General features: G+C 37.0%; 1 protein-coding gene across 2 annotated transcripts in view; it reads left to right on the plus strand.

Annotated features, from left to right (window-relative positions):
* ANK2 (ankyrin 2) overlaps window positions 1-27,746 on the plus strand; it is a 219,761-nt gene that overhangs the window by 106,856 nt on the left and 85,159 nt on the right. For both annotated transcript variants that reach the window (XM_040626261.1, XM_040626260.1), the window contains 7 exons: window positions 2,997-3,095; window positions 10,819-11,016; window positions 13,984-14,082; window positions 14,620-14,718; window positions 18,011-18,208; window positions 21,947-22,045; window positions 22,755-22,853. In XM_040626261.1, the coding sequence (XP_040482195.1) occupies window positions 2,997-3,095; window positions 10,819-11,016; window positions 13,984-14,082; window positions 14,620-14,718; window positions 18,011-18,208; window positions 21,947-22,045; window positions 22,755-22,853 (891 nt within the window). The remainder of the gene's footprint in view (window positions 1-2,996; window positions 3,096-10,818; window positions 11,017-13,983; window positions 14,083-14,619; window positions 14,719-18,010; window positions 18,209-21,946; window positions 22,046-22,754; window positions 22,854-27,746) is intronic.

A 27,746-nucleotide genomic window follows, 5' to 3' on the forward strand; every position in this document is an offset into this window, starting at 1 on the left:
AAATAAATTTTTTTCATATATGTATGTCCTGTGCAATAGTTGAGACATCGTTATACTAAAATAATTATTCATTGTTTGTCTGGAATTAAAATTTAAGTGGTCGTCCTGTATTTTTGTTTGCTAAGTCTGGCAACCCTACATTTAGAGGAACTTAATTTCTCTAGCAGTGGGATGCCTGTGAACTTGTACATTCTCAGGACATGAGGATACAGCTACTGAATCCAGAACTCTGTGCAGGTTGATTAAGAAACCGTGTGAACACTTAACTGCCTGCTTGCTGTGTCGGAGTTGGTCATTTCCTGACCCCAAAGTACCCCACCCTTGGAGCCTTTGTGTGTTGCCTGAAATCATGTTGCATTTTTGAATGCAATGCTGTCTGTTGTGCTTTGATGCTTTCCAACTGATGCAGCCAAAGTGGAAGTCAATGTAGTTGTCGGCAAAATCAGTTTTAACAACTGAGAAGAGGGGCATGAAATCTAGTACCTGCTTTGGACGCGAGCATACCCATTCTCTTGCCAGTCTTGTTTTTGTCTCAAAATTCACTCCAAGTGTGAGAGGTACCAATAACTCAATCATGTGCAGATATTATTACTGCAAGGCTTCCTTTCCAGAAAGTTCACAAATGCACTTTAAAACCTAGAAAGTTGAACTACCAGTTATAATACATGCATAATCCAAAGTATTCATTGACAACCACGGGAGTAGAAAACTAAGCACTTTCGGGGCTGTCTAGAGTACCATGTGAGGTGTTACCAAGTTTTCTCATATAAAAATGAATGGACTCATGGCTAAGTTCACACTTCATATTATGTTTATAATTTCCCCCAATACTTAAAGTGAATGAGCTTAAGATAAAGAAAACAAGGGTGTTGAGTAAGATGAGGTGCCCAACAATCAAGAAATGGAAGTTACTAAAATAATATGTCTTTATATATTTTTTATATCTTTATAACAGATCTTTCATTTTTTATTTATACTTACACATAAACAAGGGTAATATAAATATATAAGCATATGGACAATTTACAATAAAAATCAATTACCCAGAGTCATTAAATAAGATTGAACAAGACCATTGCCTTAAATTGGAGAGATGTGTGTGTATGTGTATACAGATATATATAACTTTTCTTTGACTATAATGTTTAATACTTTAGATGAGGTTTTATATCTAACTCATTAATTTCAAATGTATAAATAGCATAAAAATAACTCATTCCAAGTATATAATAAGGATATTGGAAATATTAAGGCTAGTATTGGAAACATTTTACATTGTGAAAACCCCTTATTAATAAAGTTTGGCTTGTAAACTAAACATATGAATCTATCATTAACTAGGTACTCATGATGACTCTTTGACTTAACTTCTTATAAAGAAATTTATTTTTGTCTTTATTTGTAGTAAAATTTAGTAAAATTGCTATACTTTTATAAGACTTAGAGTAAGGATTTGAGGGCTTCTTGTTGTTTTTGAATAATTAGACCTTAACTTCATCTATTTAGAGACAAGTTTTACATGATATAGAAAACAAGTTAAAAGTTATGGTTGTCCAAAGAGAAAAGATCTTGCCATATACCCAAAGTTTGAAGACAAATATTGCTATTCCAATTATGTGCTTTTGTAAGCCAACACACAGTCCAGATACATTTACTTTGCAAAAATCAAAACATCATTAACAAGGCCATTAGAGGATAAATGAATTATCAACAAAAAGAAAAAGAATATTAGAGTAGACATCCAGTTTAATGCTTTCAAAATCAAATCATTTGAAATGAATTTTTCATAACTTCATAAGGAATGGGTCCCAGATACTAGGAAAAAAATGAACTGTGAGCTATGTACCAAACTTAAGTTGTGCAAGGAATCAGAGGAAATAATTTACTGGAATTAGTCAGAAGTATCCAATTACCACAACCAACTTCAAGATCAATTTAGCTTATTTGGAATGGTTTACTTTACTTGGTTGAAATCAGTTTTATTTTCTAGAATAGTTGTGGTGACTAGAAGTAATCATTTCTGTTCCAATGTCTTGGTTTTTTTTTTAAATAACTGTAAAAATGTTTAGAAGAATGAACCCCTGCCTTCTTCAGAACTAATGGGGTTTTAAAATATGTTGATTAAAACAAAAACAAAAACTTTCTCTCTTACAGGCCATAATTAACAGGCTTCTCAATGACAAAATTTCTTTAATCTAACCATCATCCTTCATGCTACAGCTTAAGCTACCAGATCCTGATCAGTGTGCTGTATCTTGATGTGGCACGAAGATACTTGATGAATGACCTGATGCCCAGTGCTGCCCACCTCAGCAGATGACACTGTTAACAGATGCTTTACTCATCTCTTGGTAGTTCTCTCAAATAACTGTCTACAATTGAATATGCTCATTAATAATAGGGGGACATCCTGGGCAAATCAAATTTCTTATGTAAACAGTCATTGTCTAGCCTCACAAAACAAAGACAGATCCAATGTGAAATAGTTTATTTCAAAAGTAAATTTTTAATTCTGAAAAGGAATGACTTAGGTATGGTACAAATGACGTGATTTTTTTGCACTGTGTTGACCTGATCTTCGGCATCTAGAGTTTCTCCTTAAAATGAGATCAAGTTGTAATCACATAGTCAAATGTGACAATGACAGATTTTAGGTTTGAAGGATAAAAGATGACTTTGTACCACCTAAAGCAGTTTAAGTTATGCCATATTGACTATGAAGTTAAACCTCAGGGTGTACTGGATGTTTGGGTAAGTTTGTTTGTTTGTCATGGACTGGAAAAAATGAAATAAATATTTGTTTTATCTTTATGAAGACAGAGAAGATACAAAACTGTATTTTTCCAGACTAAATAATTATGAAATAATTATGCCTTTTCATAGATTTCCTAAACCTTTGGATTGATTGCTGAATTTCACAAAAAGGCACATTTTTATCCTTTACCATAGAGAGCAGTGGGTTTACCTATGACTCAATGATCTTTGTTTTCTGGCAGCGTGGGGAGACTGCATTGCACATGGCAGCCCGGGCAGGGCAGGTCGAGGTGGTCCGATGCCTACTGAGAAATGGTGCCCTTGTCGATGCCAGAGCCAGGGTAGGTGCTGGTGTTCGGGGTTCTCTCCTATTGTGTGCGTGAGTTCCATCTTTAAGAGAGACGGCTATTCTTCATTTCCCTGACTTAGAAGTGCCATGGACTGTAAGAGAAAGTGTAAATTCAATAGTTTCTCCAGGCAGAAAAGGAAACGGTATAGTAAATAAATGCAATAAAATGCACCCCAATTTCAGAAACATAACATTTGAAAAAAATATATAACTTAGTATCTAAGAAATGTGGCATTGACTAGCCTAATAATTTTTTAACCTATGAAAATGTTTTTACATGTATTTTTCTTTTCATGAATTAAAAAAATGACCTATGTTATAGAGATACTATGAATATTAAAATTGATTTCACACCATAGAGCCAATCAAATTTCCAGACATTACTTACTACTTACTTAAAAACTAATTACACTCAAAGTTTTAATATTGTACCTTTATGTGTTTTATTTTCTTCCTTTCTGTAATGAGTTTTACTTTTCTTCTTACTCTGATTTGACATAGTTAGACATTCTGCTCTTTTGCTATTCCAAAATAGAAGAATTTTGGCCCTGGAGATTACTTGATCAGATTCTCTTATTTCTAATTGGCCTCTAATCCCTTTATAGGTTGATTTCTCCTTCCTTTTTTTTTAAAATTCACTTTCCAATTGCTTTTTTCACCTTCTTCCTCTACACTGAATATACTAGTAATTTTTATCAATATACTATATCTTCAGGTTCCTTTTCCATGTCATTCCATTACCTTTTGCACTAGCATCTTTGGGATTCTCATAGGATATTTGAACACTCTCTCTTCTTCAATATTTGATGATTTGAGCTAGAACTCACTTCAGCTCGAATTGTGCCATCATGACTCCCTTTTGGAAATGGTATTGTATTGGAATGAAAGCATCTGGCTACACATTGTCATTTCAGGCAAGTCATTGAACATCTAGGTCTTTATCATTAAATATATGGACTTAGAAACCTTGAAACTCTTTTCCAGACTTTCTTAACATTCTCTGACTCTATGAATTTAATAGCATTTTTTCCACAGACCTTCATGAAAAATCCAGTGAAACATGGGCAGTCTTGACATTAGTCTTTTCCTTTTGGATTTTATCTGCCTTTTTATCCATTGTGTGAGTAGTATAATTTATGTTCTTTGGTAATCATCATTGGTATTTTGTGTTCTTACTTTTTTTAATAATAATTTTTTATAATAATTTTTTATTATGTTAGTCACCATACAGTATATCCTTAGTTTTTGATGTAATGTTCCATGATTCATTATTTGCGTATAACACCCAGTGCTCCATGCAATACGTGCCCTCCTTAATACCCATCACTGGCCTATCCCAATCCCCCACCCTCCTCCCCTCTGAGGCCTTCAGTTTGTTTCTCAGAGTCCACAATCTCTCATGGTTCATTCCCCCTTCTGTTTATCCCCCCTTCATTCTTCCCTTCCTTCTCCTACTGATCTTCCTATTTCTTATAGAGTTTTTGTTGTTCAAACTGTATTCTTCCCAGCTGTGGCATTTTTCTTGTTTCTCTCCCACCTCAAGACTATTTTTTAAGAGCAGTTTTAGGGTCATAGCAAATTGTGAGAAAGTTACAGAGATTTCCCATATATGCCCTGATACCACACGTGCATAGGCTCCCATGTTATCAGCTTTCCCCACTTGGTACATGTGTTGCAATAGATGAACACACATCGACACATCATAATCCCCCAACGTCCATAGTTTACATTAGGGTTTACTCTTGGTGTTTCACATTCTGTGGGTTTGGACAAATGTATAATTACATGTATCCATCCTTATCATGCAGACTGCCCTAAAAAACTTCTGTGCTCTGCCTAGTCTCATTTCCTTTATAGGTTACCTGGCATTCAGCTATTTAAAAAAAAAATTATGGTGAATCAATGTACTCTGAGTATCATGAAATTCACTATTTTTATCAGAAATTGTGATAATATTTCTGGTAAATATTTATAATCCATATATAATAATAAAAGGGTTTCCTGTTTATCTCTCAAAATAAAACCCTTAATATTTGTCTGTGTTCAAATTTTAATTTATTTTTAATGGAAATATGCTTATTTTCATGTATCTTTATCAATTTTTTAATGTTATTATTTTAACCTGCTATTATTGCCATATGCTTTTCTGGATACCATCTGAAACCCCTTCCTTCAAACCACTGGCTACAGACTCTTTACTTTGAAATATTATAACATTTATGCATTTTTAATTTTTACACATAAATTCCATCAATTCTATCATTTTGGTGTTTTTTTATTTTTGTTTTTGTTTTAAAGACAGCACATGTGAGTGGGGAGGGGCAGAGGGAGGAGAGACTCTTAAGCAGGCTTCATGTGGGACTTGATCCCGTGACCCTGAAATCATGACCTAAACTGAAATCCAGAGTTAGTTGTATGCTTAACTGACTGAGCACCCAGGCACCCCCAATTTTATCATTTTACTTCTTTTTGGCAAGTACATTTAGTACCATGGTCTACCTATGTAAATAAACATTTTTAATTTTTTATTCTTCCTTATTTAAACTATCATAATTTCATGATCCTTTGTTTTTTCAGCTCTATCACCTATTCTAAGTTGCAACTAAAATCCCTTCCATATAGCACCCTTCTGGTTGCGGACCGGAGAAACTACCATAGCCTGGTAGAGCCGTGCTATGGAGCCATGCTACTGAAAGGTCATTATTCATGACATTACCTGGGGATCTTGTTAAAATGCAGAATGAACTCAGTGGTCTGGGGTGAGGCCCTAAATCTGTATTTCTTTTTTTTTTTTTAAAGATTTTTTATTTATTTACTTGACAGAGATAGAGACAGCCAGCGAGAGAGGGAAACAAGCAGGGGGAGTGGGAGAGGAACAAGCAGGCTCATAGCGGAGGAGCCTGATGTGGGGCTCGATCCCATAACGCCGGGATCACGCCCTGAGCCGAAGGCAAGCACTTAACCGCTGTGCCACCCAGGCGCCCCCTAAATCTGTATTTCTAAAAAACTCACGGGCAATGCCCATGTTCCCGATCCTGGGATTATACTGAGCAGCAAGAAGCTAAGGCTTTCCTTTTCACATGTTCTATTTTAAGTTGTACTTTCACCATGAGTTTCTATTTTTTTTAGCCCTTTAGGTTTGCCTGGAAATCTTTGATTTAGTTAACATTTGTACAGTGATCTATACATCATAAAGCATTTTAACACAAATTATCTTATTTAACACATAGAGCGACCATGTGTTGTAGGGTGGCTTAGAGTCCCGAAATCCAAAATTGTGTTATCTTGCCTGAGGTCATGGAGTTAGAAAGGGTAAAAAAGGTTACTACGATGAATTCCAAGGGCGAGATCTCTAGATAGTCTGCATTCTTCCCCCCCTCCTCCTCCTCACTCTTCTTCTTCTTCTTCTTTTAATATTCTTTTTTTAATAATAATTTTTATTATGTTGTATTAGTCACCATACAGTACATCCTTAGTTTTTGATGTAGTGTTCTATGATTCATTATTTGAGTATAACAGCCAGTGCTCCATGCAATACGTGCCCTCCTTAATACCCATCATCGACCTATCCCAATCTCCCACCATCTCCCCTCTGAAGCCCTCAGTTTGTTTCCCAGAGTCCATAGACTCTCATGGTTCATTCCCCCTTCTGTTTGCCCCCTTTCATTCTTCCCTTCCTTCTTCTACCAATCTCCCTGCTATTTCTTCTGTTCCATAAATGAGTGAAACCGTATGATAATTGTCTTTCTCTGCTTGACTTATTTCACTTAGCATAATCTCCTCCAGACCTGTCCATGTTGCTGCAAATGTTGGGTAATCATTCTTTCTGATGGCTGAGTAATATTCCATTGTATATATGGACCACATCTTCTTAATCCATTCGTCTGTTGAAGGACATCTCAGCTCCTTCCACAATTTAGCTATTGTGGACAATGCTGCTATGAACATTGGGGTGCATATGGCCCTTCTCTTCACTATGTCTGTATCTTTGGGGTAAATACCCAGCAGTGCAATTGCTGGGTCGTAGGGTAGCTCAATTTTTAACTTTTTAAGGAATCTCCACACTGTTTTCCAAAGTGGCTGTACCAACTTGCATTCCCACCAACAGTGTAAGAGGGATCCCCTTTCTCCACATCCTCTCCGACATTTGTTGTTTCTTGTCTTGTCAAGTTTTGCCATTCTAACTGGTGTAAGGTGGTATCTCAGTGTGGTTTTGATTTGAATTTCCCTGATGGCTAATGATTTTGAACATTTTTTTCATGTGTCTGTTAGCCATTTGTATGTCTTCATTGGAGAAGTGTCTGTTCATATCTTCTGCCCATTTTTTGATTTGATTCTTTGTTTCTCATATATTGAGTTTGAGAAGTTCTTTGTAGATCTTGGATACCAGTCTGTTATCTGTAGTGTCATTCGCAAATATCTTCTCCCATTCCGTGGGCTGCCTCTTAGTTTTTTTGACTGTTTCCTTGGCTGTGCAGAAGCTTTTTATCTTGATGAAGTCCCAAAGTTCATTTTTTTTCGTTTGTTTCTCTTGCCCTTGGAGATGTGTCATGAAAAAATTTGCTGTGGCCGATGTCAGAGAGGTTACAGCCTATGTTCTCCTCTAGGATTTTGATGGATTCCTGTCTCACATCGAGGTCTTTCATCCATTTGGAGTTTATCTTTGTGTATGGTGTGAGAGAGTGGTCAAGTTTCATTCTTTTGCATATAGCTTAATCAGGTTTAGAAATAATATCTCATGGGTATATAATCATGGTGCTACTCCCACTATATAATGAAAGAAAAATCATTTACTACAACAATGTCTCTCATTTAAAAAGTACAAGCTGCATCCTCTTCTAAGTCAAGAGCATAAGGCAATTTTGCTGGACAGACTAGAGAACAGGGACTGCAGTGGCATAAGTTTGTTGGTCAGTCAGTGTGCTTGACCCCAGACCCTGCTCTCACAAAGCTCCTTCCTTGTCCAGTATCCTCCATGGATATGACAGAGAGAACCCACTGGGGCCCACCCATGAGGGAGCTCTCTTACTTGCGGTGCCCATATTCTGTTGGCACAATATGGAGGGCTGGCATTTGCTTTAGGAATTGAGTAATCACAGGGCCCGAGGCTTAAACTCACTTGAAACTTAATTCACCTTAAAACTTGAGTTAGCTGTCAGTCGATTGGTTCCTGAGAATCCTGTTAGCTAGAAACTAATAGCAGAAATTTTATCAAATCTTTGACCCTTGTCCAAGCCATTGCTACATCTGCCTTTTGGTAAACGAGTTGGGGCTCAGCAGGTCTTCCTAATTGTGGAAGACTATAGCTTGTGGGAGTAAGGCAGAGCTCATCTCTTCCTGGTCCAGGCTGTATCACAGTTAATAACACATTATGATGAGGGAATTATTGCGCCTTATATACGGGAGAGGCCTAGAGGATCAAGCTAACCCTCCCTTTTTAAAGCCCTTTTCATGAATATTATTTTCTGCGCCTTCCCAATTCTTGGTCTTGGCTTGAATTAGCTTTGGTTTGAAGCAGCAAGTTCAACTTTTGCAATTCAACCGGGAGATAATTACCCAAACATTAAAATGTTTTATATTTCTAGTTACCAGTGGAAAGACTGTTTGTTCTTCCCTCTTTCACTTTCAGATAGGACTATACCAAAAGTTGAAGAAAGTAGGCAAGACAGTTTATTTCTTAAAAAAAATTAAAAACAAAAACAAGCAAACAAAATCAAGTGCCTAAATACTCTGGGATCTGAGGGCCAAGGGATAAGAATTGACAATTTAACCAAGTAGTTGACTGCTATCACCTCTGGGGTAAAGTGTCCTCATTGCCCCAGCTCTCCCGCTCACTCATCAAGAACCCCTGTTAGATTATGTCACTTGCAGTCCCTGCCTCTATCAAATTGTGCTGGGCAGAAATGCAAGAAGGGAAACCCAGAAACAACAGATGTTCATGCATGATAGCTATTCTCAAATTCTTCGATTCTTCTTCTTCTTCTTTTTTTTTTTTTTTTAAAGAAGGCATCTTTAAGATGCTTTTATTTGAAAGAGAGAGCAGGAGCAGAGGGAGGGGGGAGGGAGAAGGAGAAGGAGAACCAGACTGTCCCCTGAGCAGAGAGCCCAACGTGGTGTGCCTGACTGGAGCTGAAGACAGAGGCTTAACGGACTGGGCCACTGAGGCGTCCCTTCAGTTCTTTTATTGTTGTTTTGCTTTCCATTTGTCTTTGTAACTTAATTTCCCCCATTTGCCTATTCTCTGCTGTATTTCAGAAAACAGTTGTATCTTCTAAAGTGTTGTCAGTCTCCTTTCCTGTTGAGAATCACCTCATTCTGTTAGTTTTCTCAGTGGCCAACTTACTGTGTCTATGTCTGTAGGATGTATAAGCCAGTGAGTATCTTTGGAATCCAATGCCTGAATTCAAATCCTGTTTTAATAGCCTGGTGACCTTAAACAATCCTGAAGAACCACTTTAATTCCTCTTAAGCTGTTTTCTAAAAAATGGTCTAATAATACATTTTATCCCTTCCTTTCCGGTCTTTTGTAAGAATAGGGTCAAATATGCATCGTACATGAAGGAAGTTTATAAATTGCATTTTTAAAAAAGATTCCAATTCTATTATTAAAACACTTGTATTATTGTTATTTATTATTTACTTCTCACCACCCTAAAATTCATACATTGTTATTTCATCTCCTCCTGTAGCTCCCTCTGATATTTTTTTTTCTTATACTTTAAGACACTACATTTATTTGAACAGCTCTTCCCCACTCTATTATATCTTTTGTCCATTCATTCTTCGCTTAGGAAGCTGACCCAGCTTTTCCTTCCCCACTTTGACTATGGCATGCCCTTGAACACATTGTAAAGAGATACCTTTTTTCATCACTAAGGTTATGCTCAATTTTCTTTTTATAAAAGAATGGTTTGGCCTAGTTCTCTCAACACTGAAATGAAAATATTTTCCTGACTACACATTAAAATCAGGTGATTTCTTGAGCCTCCTCCAACATATCCTCCCTATTCGTTGGACAAGCTATGTCCTTTCTGTGTCTCTAAATGAAAAGCACTTGGGAAATACTTAACCCCATTTGCTTCCTGCCAGAGTTCCATTTCATCTTGAAGTCGTGGATACAAACCCCAGAACCATCTGCAATGTTTCCTGGAAGAACATTTTTAAAAAAATCAGATTGTAATATCTTCTTTATCTGTAGTCTCTCCTTGAAGAAAATGACCAGCATTTCTATCCTTGGCTTGTTTGAGTGGAGTAAGAACAGTTTTCCCAGCATCCATCGTTCTTTTTCTCTTGAGATAGTTCCCAGAATAAATACTGTCTGTTAGTGAAAGCTTTTGGATGGGAATCTAGGTCTTAGTAGTTCTGGACTAGATTTCTTTCTTATTCAGAACCACAAGTCAGTTTATATTTAAGCATTAAGTGAGGGCTGAAGCCTTAATGAGTTGAGCAACATGTTGGTGTGTCCAGGAAACAATGGCCAAGTTCATGGAAGTACATACTACTAAAAAAAAATCTAAGAAAGATTTTTATGACCAAACAGTTCACCTCCATAACAAAACATAAAATAGATCGCAGTCAGAGTAGTAATAATTTCCTGTTTTGGGTAGGGGTTCCTAGAGATTCCAAGAAGGCATCAGGCAACATCTCAGTGAGATATGTTATCAGTGAAGTCTGGCTTGTTCTGGCACTAATTTTTTACTTGACTTGAGTTGTAGGAGGAACAGACACCTTTGCACATTGCCTCTCGCCTGGGTAAGACGGAAATTGTCCAGCTGCTTCTACAACACATGGCTCATCCAGATGCAGCCACGACAAACGGGTACACGCCACTGCACATCTCTGCCAGGGAAGGCCAGGTGGATGTGGCCTCAGTCCTCTTGGAAGCAGGAGCAGCCCACTCCTTAGCTACCAAGGTAAGGGGATGGCTCCTTGACGACATGGACTAAGAGGGATCCTGAGCCAGGATTCTTCTGTTTTAGTATCCAGAGTATCAACAAGGGTGGATCTTCTTTAGGCTCTGACTTACTTCTTTCTATTTAAATATTTTAGATTCATTTCCTAAATCATCAAAGGGGATTGTGACATTCCATATGATATCTTCAAATAAAGAGTGCTGGATTCCATCCTTCTAAGTATTACAAGGATTAGAAGCATTAGTATCTAGTATTGTTTCTAATACAGGTATCTGGTGCTTTAACTAAGATTATTTCCATAGAATGAGGGCTACTTTCTCTTCTCTTTCTGTTAGAAAATCTATAATTTATCCCCAAGAGAAAAAAATATAAGATTCCCAAATATACTGAACTAGTATTACTAATGAAGAAAAGAAAATTGCATTAAATTGGCAATACTATATTTGCAAAGAGTTTTAGGACTATGTAGAAGTTCACCTTACTTGATTCTGCATTTTTCCAAACCTGCTATAAGCTGTCATTCCCATTCTGCTGTCTAATATTTATCAGCCATATTCTTGTCTGGGTATTAACAGTGTCTAAATAGAGCTGGGCTGGAGAAGCACTTATTCGTTGTATATTCTTTGTATACACCAGCCTGAATTTTACTTATGTTCAAAGTTTCATGCTAGGGCAGAATAATTTTTTTTCCACTTGATACGTTCTATTTGAAATTCACTATTTAGATGTGACTTAGAATAAAATATGAACACACTCAGCTAATCAGAACAAAAGAAATTGGACGGGTACAGAAGAGTAGAAAAACGAGACAATTTTAAAGCCCACAACAAGTGTATTGTTTGCAAGGCAAAATAATTCCCATTAATACAATAGTGATTCATATTATTTAAAAGACATTTTCAGTTTGCTCATAACAAATAGGCGTAAGTACTACATCTGAGGGAGAAGTATGAACTCAAGGAGTGTTGCGGCATCGCTCCTCCTAGAAGTATGAGCAGCCCGCTAGCCATTATGACTTAATCTAGTTGCTTGTGGCTTTAAAACATGTTTTATTGTAAGAAACTGATAATTATTCAAATGCTGAAATCTGAAGAGTCGAAAGGATTTTAAGTCTTTTAAAAAAAATCAGAAACTAAGCCACAAACGTGATGGCGATAACAACAAGAACCCAAGAGAGACAGGGCGACCGTCTCATCAGGTGAAGGTGACAAATAAATTCAGATATGTAAAATACAGAAATAGAGAATACACCATAGTGCCTTGCAAAGAGTTTCAGGATTTAAAAAATATATCTAAAGCCACAGTCAAGTACGGCGGTTAAATGGAAGGCACTATTACACTGAGCAGTTCAGCAGTGGAACTCACTGGGGCTCTGATGAGTAGTTGACTCATCATCATTAAAGCTATTTGAGTGTTTCTAAATATCGGAGGATAAATGAAATCCTGATGAGATTAACACAGGGGGAGAAGGAAGACGTGTGACTCAAGAGATGCTTTCCAACCTCTATTTTGTGATTCTACAGTAAAGATTCTCTGTAGTTTTGTCTAATAGCAGGTTCCAAATTTATAAAGGGGCTGGATCACTATTCCAGCAGGACTCTAAGGACAAGGCATTTATTTTTCTTCCTTATCATGTGTTTTTTTTCCTCAAAGAATTCTACTTTATCCTGAGTGTCACCCCAATCATTGTGCACATTGAGCAGAGGGAGAACATTAACAATAAATGTTGGCTGAAATGGACTCACGCAAGAGGAGGAAATACTTCCTATATTTGTCCCACATTTGGAGAAAGTGAAAGAATCACTCTCCTCCAAGGACGGATGAGGACCAAATGTTCAAAAAGAAGCAAAAAGAAAAACAACATCTTAATTAAACATGATTCGTGTGGTGACACTGTGAAAGGGCAGTATTGTTTCTCGGGAGATACTCTATTGTGATGAGGGCTACAGTGGCCCCAAGGATAAGCCATACCTTAGACCACCTACGCCAGGCACATTTGCTTGGTGTGTTTTACAGGCCCCGGTCAGCGTTAGAACTCTCCCACTCTCACTTTAGTGCCAGAAAAGCATGTGGTTAGACTGTCTGGCCAAGAGGATGGATTTGAGATCATGGTGTAGGAACCATGCCATCCTTGAGATCTGAGTCCAGGGACTTGGCTGTTTTTGTAACACTGCTAATGACAGAGAATGGCATTAGTTAGGCACACAAGACATTGAATCTGCACATATAAACATGGGTAACAGCATTCTTTTAAAAAAGCTGTACACTGTGGTGTGTTCAAAAGTCTGACATTAATCAGCTCAACATTATGCCAGAACAAGAGCGTACTTTACAAAAGGAATTGGTCTTTTATACAGTGTGGGTCTTCTGGGAAAGGGTATAACAGGATGGGAGGTGCTTTTTAAGAGTGAACATTTTTTTCTCTGTCTACCATTTATCTTGCTATTTCTGCAGAAAATACAAAACAACTGAATCACAATAAGATTTTTTTTTTTTACCATGGCTGCTGAAATATCCTAAAATTTAAATGAAGAAATTTGGAATTCAGGTATTATGAAAAGGATAGAAAGAAAGAGAAGGATTGGAGAGAAGGCAGCTATTGTCCCAATCCTATTAATTTCAGAGGCAAGAGAAAGACACACTCTCCCCACCCCTACCCAAATCACTAATCAGAGCCATTTTGGGGACACTAGTGGCTTTTATAAATCTCAAACCTATAAAATAAAATTTCAGTTTCCACGTCCTTAAAATAAAATTTGTTTTGTTAGGTGTATCAAGCCAAACTCTTGTGTGTTAAGTTTCCTTCTTTATTCTAGTCCTTGTTTATGGCGAACAGATTTAATGCTTCTAGTATTTTCCCAAATAGAGACTCAACATCGTTTGGTGAATATGTTAACAAATTAAAAAAAGATTTTGTTAGGAGTCAGAAAAATAAATATTACATTTTATTTTTGTTCGCATTTTCAGAAGGGTTTTACTCCCCTGCATGTGGCAGCCAAGTATGGAAGCCTGGATGTGGCAAAACTTCTTTTGCAACGCCGTGCTGCTGCAGATTCTGCAGGGAAGGTAAAGGATTTTACTAATACATGACAGTTACGTAAATCAGTCGGGTTGGAAGCTTTGGAGATTTGTACTTCAAGATATTTTTCTCACTCTTCTGAAAACAATATGAAGGCAACTAATGAAACTATGCCAAATAGACACAATGGGGATATCTGTCGGTGACCTGTCCTCGTACACAGTAGTTTAGAAGGCATTTAGAGCTGTGCCTCCCACATATGTTCTTGTCACAACAGAGCCCAGAACTTCTCTAAGTTTAGAAGAATCCTTGCAACGTGAATGTAGTAATTCTTGCATAGCATTTCAGACTTCAAATATTTATGGTGGATCTCCAGATAACCTGTGCTAACTTACACTCCACCAAACATTTTCAGTTTTAGCTAAGTTTCTAATATGAAAATCATGAGATATTTATTTGATTTGTTATTGACCATATTAATTAATTAACATGGAATTAATCTATACCACTTTCCATGCATTTTGGTAGCTTCAGGGCAGCTCACGCTAATTTATTAATGCTGAATTTAAACACGCCCTTTACAGAACGGCCTTACCCCGCTCCATGTTGCTGCTCATTATGACAACCAGAAGGTGGCACTGCTGTTACTGGAGAAGGGTGCTTCCCCTCATGCCACTGCCAAGGTGAGGACCACAGAAAAGGATTTACAGAGATAGGGTGGAAATGTAATCTCATTGCACATGGGAATTGCTTTTTTATTTTTTTAAATTTTAATTCTGGTATAGTTAATGTACAGTTTGATATTAGTTTCAGGTATACAGTATAGTGATTCAACACTTCCATACATCACCCAGTGCTCATTGTGACAAGTGCCCTTCTTAATCCCCACCACCTGTTTCAACCATCATATTCCACCCCCACCTCCCCTCCCCTCCTGACCCAGTGTGTTCTCTATAGTTAAGAGTTTGTTTCTTGGTTTCTCTCTCTCTCTTTTTTCCCTTTGCTCGGTTGTTTTGTTTCTTAAATTCCACATATGAGTGAAATCATATGGTATTTGTCTTTCTCTCCCCCCATGTTGTTGCAGGGTATTGTTCTTTAAACACATGGTATGGTATAACTGCAAATAGTCCTAGCGATTGTAGCTTTTGGTATTGACTATTTTTTTTTATTTCTACCAGCTACTTCCACAAAGCCTTTTAAGATTTTTTTAAAAGTCAGCATAGATTAAGGGGATGTGCCTATGAATACTAGAGATGACTCTTATTGCCAAGACTCAGTGTTTTAGAGACTAAAGTTTTGAATTTTGAGAAATGAAACATAATAAAAGCAGTACAGGTTTTTCCTTTTCCCCTATAACCAGAATGTTATGATATAACCTTTTTTTTTTTTTTTGCTTATTCCTTTAGACCTCAATTTTTTCATTGTGATATATGAAAGACTGTTTCTCTTTTCTTTAAGTATTTCATCCACATTAACTCTAATATACATCCTTTTGAGTTCCTAGGCTAGGAATTCCTTTTTGATGTATATGTATCACCAATCTCTGAGACTGTGCCAGCTAAGACTTGCACCTATGCACAGGGCATTTCTCACTGAGTTGCCCCTTTATTACACTGAAAATATACATGAATCTCATAGAATACATAAAGTAATCATTGCATCTTTCATTAATTCATTCGGCAAACATATATTGAGAACATATCAGGATTTATTTTAAAAGTAATTATTGTGTTAGGAAAATATTCATGCTATGTTAAATGACATAATAAAACAACACAACTACCATTTATTTACCAAATACTGTGCCCACCACTTTGCATGCAATATCTCATTTAATCTCATGATAATGCTGTAAGATTGGTATCATAATAATTTCTGTTTTACAGATAAAGAAGTGAGATTTGAATAGGTTAATCTGTTTATCCAAAGTCACATGACTGATAAGTGATAGAGCTAAGATTTGACCTCAAGTGATTTGACTTTAGAACCAGCACTCTTTTTTTTAATTTATTTATTATTTATTTACATTCTAGTAATCTCTGCACCTAGGCTGGGGCTTGAACTCACAACCCTGAGATCAAGAGTTACATGCTCTTCTGACTGAGCTAGCCAGGTGTCCCTAGAACCAGCACTCTTTTTTTTTTTTTTTAAAGATTTTATTTATTTATTTGACAGAGAGAGAGAGACAGCCAGCGAGAGAGGGAACACAGGCAGGGGGAGTGGGAGAGGAAGAAGCAGCCTCCCAGCGGAGGAGCCTGATGTGGGGCTTGATCTCAGGATCCTGGGATCACGCCCTGAGCCAAAGGCAGAAGCTTAAAGACTGAGCCACCTAGACACCCCTAGAACCAGCACTCTTAACCACTAAGTCCACTGTGTCCCAAAATAGTGGGGAGAGAATTATTCAACTTCTATTATATAAATATGTATATATGTACTCACATGTCTACTTAAGTTACACATATACACATATAATAAAATGGGGTATTCTATATAAAAAGTATACGCTGCATAATACCATATATTTTGTATATAAGTATACTATATATAATATTATAAATATACATAACTTTATACACATACCTACATATGCATATACATACATTCATTTATACATATACATATACATGCATATCTTATTGGTACAGAGACACACTAACAAAATATTTAAACTATCAAAAGAGGAGGGCAAATATTTATAATTATGCATATCATTCTTATTCCTTTATACCCTTCTCTCAGTAGTCTCATCATTATCATTTATTTGATGTCTTTTTTCCTACTAGATGATAAACTACTTGAGGACAGTAATCATGTCATATTCATCTACATATCCCTGAATTATCTCATACTGTACTATGTGGATTCTCAATAACTTTAAATGAAAGAATGAAGACTAAGCAACTATTTCATTATGTTGTCTTTACCTTCATTATATCACAGTTCATGGCAAAGCCACTGTTTTTTATTTCTATTACACGTTGTTCATGGGAAATTCTACCAGACTTGAAAAAGGAAAGGAGACAATATAGGTTCCAGACTAACATTTGTTCTAGAGGTCTGTTTGCTTGTTTGTTTTTTCTTTTAACTAAGTATAGGGTTTAAAGTTTGGCTCTTATAAACAAAGTATGAATTCCTCTGGTCCTCTCCACAAACTGCCTCATAAAACTAGTAGCCTCATATTTCTATTTTTGAGCCCACAGTTTGTAGAGACAAGCGGAAGATCTAGGATTTGAATTTGCCACAGGATTAATATAAGAGAATTTTTTTGCTTAATATATTTTCCACTAGAATGCAACCCCTCAAAGACAGGGATTGTGTCTTGCCCACCGTTGTATCCCCATACCTAGCACACTGCCTGGCACATGCTTGCAACTTACTAAATAGCTATTGAATGAATAAAAAGCACAATCCACCCAGAAGCATAATAGCAGGAGTGTTATAGCAAGATCATAGAAGGAAGTCCATCTTATTCTGTACTACTGAAACTGTGTCTGAAGTATAGCATTCAGTTCCAGGTCGCACAATTTGGGAGTACTACTGACAAACTAGAATCAGTCTAGAAGAGGTCATGGAGAGGTCTCGCAATGGGGATTTTTATCAGGAACAGTTGAATGATTGGGGAAGTTTAACCTGGGAAAAAAGACTAAAGGCAGATGTGAAAACCATCTCCAGGTATTTGAAGGACCTGGCTTATTTTATGTTGCTCTGCAGGAAAGAACCAATATTGTAAGAAGGAGATGTTAAGCTTCGGGGCTTTTGTGTCTATACCTGTCGTACAGTAGAATGGGTGCCTTGTGATATTAGTGGTAAAGATTTGGGTGTTGTTGGATGGGAACTTGTAATGGGTAAGAATTTGGATTTATCATAAACTCACTTTTTAACTTTTTTGTTGATTAAGAGATGCTATTTCCTTTGGAGATATATATTAGGGCAAGTGCTAAGCTTACCAGGTATATTTGTTTTATTTTTTTCTAGAATGGCTATACTCCTTTACATATTGCTGCCAAGAAGAATCAAATGCAGATAGCTTCCACACTCCTGAACTATGGAGCAGAGACTAACATTGTAACAAAACAAGGAGTAACTCCACTCCACCTGGCCTCACAAGAGGGGCACACAGATATGGTCACGTTGCTTCTGGATAAGGGAGCCAATATCCACATGTCAACCAAGGTATGGTTTTTGCCTCTTGTTTTAGCCAAGAGTCACTCAGATAAATGTAAACAGATTTATAATCAAAGATAACTTGGAACAAAAAGAGGGGATGTATTAAAAGGGAACAGAGATTACTTACAGAATTCAAGGACAGTAACATTCAAGCCTTATGAGGAAAAAAACCACAAGGAAGCAAGAAGCAGACTCCCTCTGACTGTATGGCTGCATTTTTGAATCTTGACTTTTCCCTCCAAGTTAGTTTCATTTACCTCCCTCTGCAGATCTACTTTCTCTGTTTCTCTGTGTATGTGACCAAAGTGGTGACCCTATAGCTCCCAAGAGTTACCATCACTGCAGTTCAAGCAGTCCCTCCAGATTGCCAGAGTACCTGCTGGTCTTATTTCCCAGTTTCAGATGGAGAGAGGGAGAGTGAGAGAGAGATACAGAGAGAGAGGTGACAGTTCATCTGGGCTCTGGCCCAAACAACTGCTTCTAAGCTGTTGGTCCATGGCCACTACCCAACCGTTCTCTAGCCTGGCTGAGCAGCGGAGGCACCTGGGGGGCTGGGGAAGGGGCTTATCCAGGGAACTCAGTAAAATATAGATTTCTGAGCCAACTTTAGCTTAGTTTGGGCCGTTGTGGTGGTGGTGGCCAGAGAATCAGTGTTTTTAAGAAAGAACCTCAGTCATTTCGGCCTTTGTGGGCAAGCATATTAACTATAATAGAGTAAGAGTCAGGAATAGAGGAGGGAAAGACATTATTCAAATACGGAAATATTTGAATTTTTACAAGTACATGTCTATTTATACATCACCCTCTTTCTCTACATATATATCTGTATTTCTACCTACCTACCTACCTACCTATTTAATCTATCTTACACTTATATATACTCCACTGGAGTCAGCTCCTGAGAAACTAAAAATTGAAACCTATATTTATAAGTTAGCTCATCATTTAATCTCTTAATGCTTTTTGTAACACAAGGTATAGGCTTAGTGGAAGTTAAGTTTCTTTGGATTTTCCACAAATACACAAGTACTATGTTTTCTATATCTCACTGTTGAACTAATTAGTGCTTTTGGAAACTCAGCTGTAAATTGGTCTTAATAATGTTTATCAATAGGTTATATAGCATTATTTCCTTTAGAAATAGTCATGAAAAATCAGGTTGTCTTGAATGCCTCTAGAGTCCTGTTCTGTGTCTTTATCACTTAGAGTATTCCAGTAAATCCCTTGCCCTTATATACTTCTTTGTTCTCTATCAAAAGTCCTCACAGATTCTTTTTTTTTTTAAGTATAGAGAGAGCTAATTATAGAGTTATTCCTCCAAAAGATATTTGCATTTTAACAGAAATGAACATGGTGAAGCCTTATGGTGAAATTCAATGTCTCAGCTGTCATTAAAGTCTGGGGCATGGATTTCCTTGTGGCCATTGAAATCATGCCATTCAGGTGGTCGTTTCCCCTACTGGGGATGTTCTCGCTGTGAGACCAATTGTGGAGTACTTCATTTAACATCAGTATATGAAGGGGGCAGATAGTGTTTATTGCCCATTAAAAACAATTCTTCATTTGAAAATAAACATAAGAAATCCATAAACAAATCCAGGAAAATTTTGAGTAGACTGAAATTCTAGGCATTTCATGAAACTGATCATGTAATGCTTCTGATAGTGCTGTTTTTAAATTTATTTTAAAAACTCCTATTTTTAATTTATATTCATATCTGGAATCATTTAATTATGTCCTCCCTAATGGTATTCTTCTAAACATATTACTTTCTCTGAGAGGGTTTTAGCAGTCAATCAGCAAATATTCAATGAATATTTTTGATTTGCATACTGTGCAGTGAAGAAATAGATTCAAATTTGGACCACAAAGTAATTATGTTATCTTTATAACAATGATTTCAATATTAGATTTGGGTGCTGTCCTAAAAAGAGGTATGATGTATTTGTCACTAGATTAAATCACCATGTAATAATAAAAACCAGTTGTGGAGTCCTCTAGTTCATCTTAAGAAATAAATTCCTTTTTTTGAAAAGAAGTCCTTCAACATCTTCTATTTTCTTGATTTATTAGAAAAGTTTTCATAATCTGATTTAGGTATGAAAATTTATCATAATAAATTGTAGAGGATTTTCGTACTGGCCATTAGTTTGCAATCTTATATTACAGAAAACCCATTCTTCAAATAGTGTAGAAAACAGCACATGTATTTGACACCCCATTGAAAATGTCTTCGAGTTATTTGATGATCATTTCCTTTAATAGTCACTTCAGTAACATTTTTAAAAGGCCAATTGTCTCCATAAAGAGAAATAATTTTATGTTTGCTATTTTCATATGAAGACAACCAGAATGAGGAAGACACTTCTGTTTTGTCCCAATATTCATATTGTTTATACTTTAGGACTAGATAGTATTTGTTTAGAAGTGAGGACATTTTAATGAGAAAGGGTATATCTTCAATCTCATCCTGATGGTTTATGAAACTCAAAGCTGAGCTCAGCCAGAACTGTAAGGATTAAAAAACCCCAAGCCCTCAAATAAAAAAAAACCTTCTCTCTAGTTGGAGAATGTTTTTCCCTCTGTACATATCACGTATGTTTTTTAAAGATCAGAGGACTTGTCCATTCTAGAGATCATGAATTTTGAAGAACCTGGCTGACTGTGGAAAAGCAGATCTGCAAAGCCATGGTCAGGGGAGCTGGTAGAATCTAACTGAACATGAATTTGGAGAGCGGGGATGGGGGACTTGCCAACTTGGAGCGTAAGTGAGCTAACTCAGTGTACAGCTGCAGGATGCACAGGGAAGGATGAATATACTAAGTATTTGAGCAGTAGCAGGGGGACAGAAACAGGATATGAATATACTGGTAGCTAGAATATAGGGCAGAAATATTTGTTCACTGATATATTCAAATACCTAGAATACTTCCTGGCATATATGAAAGGTACTCAGAAAACACCTGTTAAATCACAAATGATTTAGGTTTTAAAGATACTCTTTCAATTTCAGTTTTGTGTGCTGGAAGCCACTTGCACATGTAGTGAGGCTGCTAGATTGTGGCATTGACTGAAGAAAGCACTCTTCCCCTCTCCTTTCTCCATGCTTTCACCTTGTATTAGTTCTTAACTGTATTTGAATTGCATATACAATTAATCAGAATATTTACTTGATGTATCAATGCCAAACATTTTATATAATACTGGCCAGTTTATGGTGCTATATATAAATGATGGGGTCACTTTTATTTAGCTTTTAGAGGAACCCCCCAAATAGTATACTAACCTTGAGTACTGGCGAGAACTATTCTGAACTCATTTCCTGTAACTCTGTACATTTTTTACCTTGATATGATATTTTATTGATGAAGATATAGATTATTGCTATGGTTAAAAAGTAGAAGTAGTAGTTGGTTGATTAATTATTTAAGGGAATAAACAGACTCAGCAGGAGGCACAGATGGATTTGAAATGAATGTTGTTTGGAAGCTTATTAGCCGAGTTATTTTAAAGTCTCACATCATAATAGAAGTACCCAAATAAAATGTAATCTGTTGAAAGTGTTGATTAACTTAGAGAGTATGTCTTAGAAAGACATATTAACTTGGAGGGTTTGTTTTAGAGATCAAAAGTTGCAGGTTCTGGGGCTATGAGTTTTCCAGGATTTTTTCAAGAATGATATTATAGAAGATGAAACATACTTTCTTCTTCAAATGTACCCATTTGTTTCCATTCTCTCTACAGAGTGGACTCACGTCTTTACACCTTGCAGCCCAGGAAGATAAAGTGAATGTTGCTGACATTCTTACTAAGCATGGGGCTGACCAGGATGCTCACACGAAGGTAAAGTGAATCACTTTCAATATTGTGACAGGTTCTGACTTGGATGACTACCAGTAGCTCGCATTCAGGTCCCCCCAGTCCAAGCACCCTTCCTCAAAAGTCCATTCTGAATTATGATTCTCTTTGACTCACAAATCTATAATGGTTCTCCATTTTTGCTGGAATCAAGTCCAAATGGAGATCATGATATCAGGACCCTTTATAAAAGGATTCTAATTTCGCTGGCTTAAGTCAGCCTCTCTCCCTTATCGCTCTGCCAGTCCAGATGACTCTTTTCTTCTTGGATTTGCTGGCCTCCAACCCCTGGTCTTGAAACAGCTTTTCCTTCTCTATGCCATTAAAATTTTCAAGCCCACCTAAGCTACATTTTCATGCATCTCCTCCAGATCCTCTCATCAGACTTGGTTTTTCTTCTCTACTTTCAGATCCAATAATCTGTGTCTCTCTCTTAGCTCTTTGTCAGATGAAGTCACACACATGTCTGATTTCCTTTGCTGTCGTTAAGTTCCTTGTGCTCAGGGATCTGCTTCTGTCCATATTTGTATCCACAGGAAGTGTAAATAATTTGCTCAGTAATATTTATACAATGGAATAAAATTTTTACCCTTCGTACCATTACTGACATTCTACCTAATCCCTCTCCCTCTGAGTATTAACCGCTAGAGTATGTATGCATTTCTTTATTTATATATTTATGTATTTGTTACAGCTTGGTTACACTCCTTTAATTGTGGCCTGTCACTATGGAAATGTGAAAATGGTCAACTTTCTTCTGAAGCAGGGTGCAAATGTCAATGCAAAAACCAAGGTAAATAAAATACGTGTGCTCATTTTCCTATTCTGTAAGCAAGGAGGTTGAGCCATATGAATACGTCACTAGCTCACCATAGCTACAAATGTATTTTTTTTTTCTTTTTAGTTCTTCTAAAGTGATTTTGAATGAGCAGTATAGTTGTTTGAGACTTTTCATTCTCAGAACCTTTGACAGCCATGTGGGTTAGCTTCAGAACTTTTATTATAGAGCTAAAGTAGCTCATGTCCAGTTAACAATTTACCACAGAAAAACAGAAGCCTGCTAGATAGAACACTTTGATATTCTGGCCAATTCTTTATGTTATCTCAAGTTCTTGGTCCCGCTTCCTGAAACCCCCTCCTTCTGCATGAGGAAATACAGATAGGCAGCCTGGACTGTGTGCTTTTCATTTTAAAGAATTTATTTATTTATTTGAGAGAGAGAGAGAGCGTGCGTGAACAAGCAAGCATGTGAGTGTGGGGAGGGGCAGAAAGAGAGAGGGAGAATTTCAAGCAGACACCCGATGAGTGAGGAGCCCAATGTGGGGCTCAATCCTAGGACCCTGAGGTCATGACCTGAGCCGAAATCAAGAGTCTGGTGTTCAACTGACTGAGCCACCCAGGTGCCCCTCATTTTTAAAATTTTTAAGCTAATCTTCATTAAGTGCGTGCTGGGAGTCATAGATACATCATATATGACTTACATATATTAAATCACTTAATCCTTAAATAACCTCATAGATGCAATTGCTATCTCTATGTTACATAGTGAATTTAAATAACTTACCTAAGGCAACAAAGTATTAGTTGGAAGAATTGGAATTCAAACCCAGACAATCTGCCTCAGGGCCAAAGCTCTTAACTGTTGCATACTGCTCTAACTTCCATATCGTCACTCACTATACCTCAACTCACTATATCTGAAATCTCATCAATTGTCATTCAGTCTCCTATCTGGCATTTTGTCCATGCTAACAGATTCTGTAGCTTCCTTCTCCTGTGGAATTCTCTGATCTAGTCATCCTTTGCCATGATTTTGAGCTTCTATGTGACCTGATGTAAGCCACCATATGACTACTTCTTAACTTCCCTACAACTTAACTAGCCTATTAATGCTTCCCTTTCTCCCAACTAAATATTTTCCTATTTTACTCATAGTCTTTTCCTCTCCTAAGATGCTCTCTTTTACTTATTTAAATCTTATCTATCCTTAAACTACAACCTTTATAATGCTTTCTCATACTACTTGAACATTTTGATTACTATGTCCTATGAATAACAATAGTGCTTTCTTTTTAAATGCACATGTAAAACATGTTTATTATGAGTACATACTTTTAAATCTTTGTGTTTTTATTGGTGATGCATTATAAAAGATGTAGTATGTTCTAATCACCTCCTCTTGACCCCTGACGGAAGGATCCCTCCCTCTAAATATAGAGGAGACAGCTGAACACAGGACACCCAATATCATATAACATTTAAATCCATTTTCTTTCATTTAAAAAATGTTTTTTAACCTGTGATACCTTTCACTCATTTCTCCCAACTCCCCACCCTTGCCTTTAGCAACCATCAATCTGTTCTCTGTATCTGTGAGTTCGGATTTTGTTTTGTTTTGTTTAGATTCCACACATCAGTGAGATCATGCAGTACTTGTGTTTCTCCTACTTATCTCACTTAGCACGCTGCTCTCCAGGCACGCTGCCCTCCAGGTCCATGCATGTTGTCCCAAATGGCAAGATTTCATTCCTTTTTATGGCTGAATATTATATTGTGAGGGGGTATGTGTGTGTGTATGCAATTTTCTTTATTTCTTTATTTGTTCGTCCATTGACAGACACTTAGGTTGCTGCATATCTTGGCTATTATAAATAATGCTGCAAGGAACATGATAGTGCAAAAATCTTTTTGAGTTAGTGTTTTTGTTTTCTTGATAAATATCCAGAAGTGGGATTGCTGAACCATATGGTAATCCTATTTTTAATTTTTTGAGGAACCTCCATACTGTTTTCCATAGTGGCTGTACCAGTTTACATCCCCACCATTCCCACCAGCTCTGTTACATTTGGAATATCACATGGTAATGCTTAGTGAGGCAATGATGTGTGAGGTCTGGGTTGGAAGTTGTCAAGGATAATGCAGAGCTGTCTTGATCCCCAATGTTTTTACCCAGTGGCAACTGAAGGGTCCTATTCAGCAAAGCAAGGTTGGAACATGATACCACACTTCAGTGCACTCAAATTGTTTCAAGGGAAAGAGAAACGAATAATACAACTGCTGCTACTATGCATAATATAACTTGCAGTTCCAGGTTCCTTGGTCCAAAGAAATATGTAATTATGTTTATTTATTTTTTTTAAGTTTGTATATCAGAAATTCTTAATGCAGCTATGTGGGTGGGCTCAACTAAATTAGTGTGAGTTTTCAAAGTCATCATTCAAAATGCTAATAATTAGAAACAAGAAGTTTTGGAAGTCAGTCTTTTTATATTCTCTTAGAAGCAGAAACAAAATCTTGTCTGTATATCACCATATTTACAAGTGAATTAAAAAGTTATTTTTAAAATTATAAATAATACTATTGATGTTCAAGCTTCAAAACTTTTTTTTTTTTTAAAGATTTTATTTATTTATTTGACAGAGACAGCCAGCGAGAGAGGGAACACAAGCAGGGGGAGTGGGAGAGGAAGAAGCAGGCTCCCAGAGGAGGAGCCTGATGTGGGGCTCGATCCCAGAACGCTGGGATCACGCCCTGAGCCGAAGGCAGACGCTTAATGACTGCACCACCCAGGCACCCCCAAGATTCAAAACTTCTAATCGGACCCTAGCAAGAATAGCTGCCGCCTAGGTTCTGGGCAGTTCTTGAGTTCTCATGAAATTGTGCTTTGAGCTTATTTAAGAGCCCTAACAGGAATTCTCAGGCATCAGTACTCAACACCATTTTTTGCTGAGTCAGATCACACATAAGCATACAGGAAAGACCTTACTGTTGGAATCCAGGTCTTCTCCTGGAAGGAATAAATGGAGCTATGCAATGAGACTGTGGAGGAACTTGAAAACAGTTACCATATTTTTTTTTGTTAAGTGCATGGTTGTTGAAATATTTACAAGCCAGACATATTGTCTAGATAACATCATTTTACCTACCTGGGGTTTGATGTGCATTCAAATAGACATTTGGTTGAGAGAAAAAAAAATCTCATTTTAACTTTTGGGTTTTTTTTTTTTTAAGTGACCTCTGTAGATTTTACTTGCTTTTAGATGTAAATATATCTTTTAATATGTCTTCAGGGGAGTGGATAGATACATAATCAAAAGATGTTTTTTAATATAATATTTAGAATTTTTTTCACACAGAATGGCATTTTTGGAAAAGGATTTGTGTTTTCTGCCTCGCATCTCGTGTAACTATGGTTACTAAAAATTTGTTTTGTTGCTATGAAAATGTAAACATATGTATTGCCTTTAGTCCTCAAACATTCATGATCTGGTATAAAAATCTAGAAAAGTGAACTTGTTTTATGAGACTATTAGTTGTTTAAAATTAAAATGAAATCCTACGAACATCAGCTTGAGGTAAACTAGATTTGGTTAATTATATAATTAATTTGCAAAGAATGTTTAGAACATCAGCACGTAAAAGAAAATTTTCTCTAGGGGCGCCTGGGTGGCTTAGTCGTTAAGCATCTGCCTTTGGCTCAGGTCGTGATCCCAGGGTCCTGGGATCGAGCCCGCATTGGGCTCGCTGCTCAGCGGGAAGCCTCCTTCTCCCTCTCCCACTCCTTCTGCTAGTGTTCCCTCTCTCACTGTATCTCTCTCTGTCAAATAAATAAAATCTTAAAAAATTTTTTTTCTTTATAAAATATACTGCAAAGATCATAGACCTCTTCAATGAGAAAGGAAAAAAGTGAAATGTTTGTCAGCATTTTCATAAAACTTTAAATTAAAGTTTCATGGACAGCATATATAATCCTTCACCAGACTTGAAATCTTGGCTATTCCCATTTTGTAAATGAGGAAATGGAGGGTTTGAGGGGTTTAGGACCATGCTACGTAGAACTGGGTCTAGAGCTCCTATGAGATTGGGTCTAAGTCTGTGGATAAGCTGCAACTGAATGTTGGCGAAAAAGTTTTTGAGTTGCTCCAGACTTCCCTAGCAAGTATACTCATGCACCAGAGGCTTCAGGTAAAGGTTCAATTAAATCAGGCCCGGGAGACACTTTCCTGGACACTGTGTGCATTGACGACTCAGTAAATTGTGAGCTCCTGGGGGAAGAAGTCCACTCTGGCATTATTAATTTACATAAGCATGGGGTCTCCTATCTAGGATATAGCATGTGGTTAGTAAATGCTTGCCGAATGAATTAACTTGGTTGATACTGAAGAAGTGAAGAAGTTTCATTGGTAATATTTGTAAACACAATGGAGAAGAAGAATTTTCAGGGAAAAAAAATACCACTTACTCTATGCTTCTCAAATGTCCATGGATTACCTCATTTGAGAGCAGAATCCCTGCAATAGCTATAAGTTTCTCAGAGCCCCTGTAATTGGCTTATATTTCCAAGTTTCCTGGGGTGATGCCATGGGAGGGATATATAGCAAACCCGGCTGAGCTGATGATGTTCCAGACTGAAGGACACACAGACTGATAGACTCTAAAAAATACAGGGACATCCCTGTGGATGGAAAGGCCACAGCAAAAGCACAGAAGGAATCATGTGGCACCTTGTGTATACAGACAGATACTTTATGTAAACAGGGGTAGCAAAAATGCATGCTGGTCATGAGGTACCACTGACACTAGATAAGGGACACAGACTCCTACAAGTTTGTGGTATGAATGGGCTTACTCAGAACTTAGAACCCAGACAATGGATAAAATTTTACAGGGTGAGGCAGGTAGATAA

Source organism: Ursus maritimus, unplaced genomic scaffold, assembly GCF_017311325.1.
Source record: "Ursus maritimus isolate PB19 unplaced genomic scaffold, ASM1731132v1 scaffold_11, whole genome shotgun sequence".
Taxonomy (NCBI): Eukaryota; Metazoa; Chordata; class Mammalia; order Carnivora; family Ursidae; genus Ursus; species Ursus maritimus.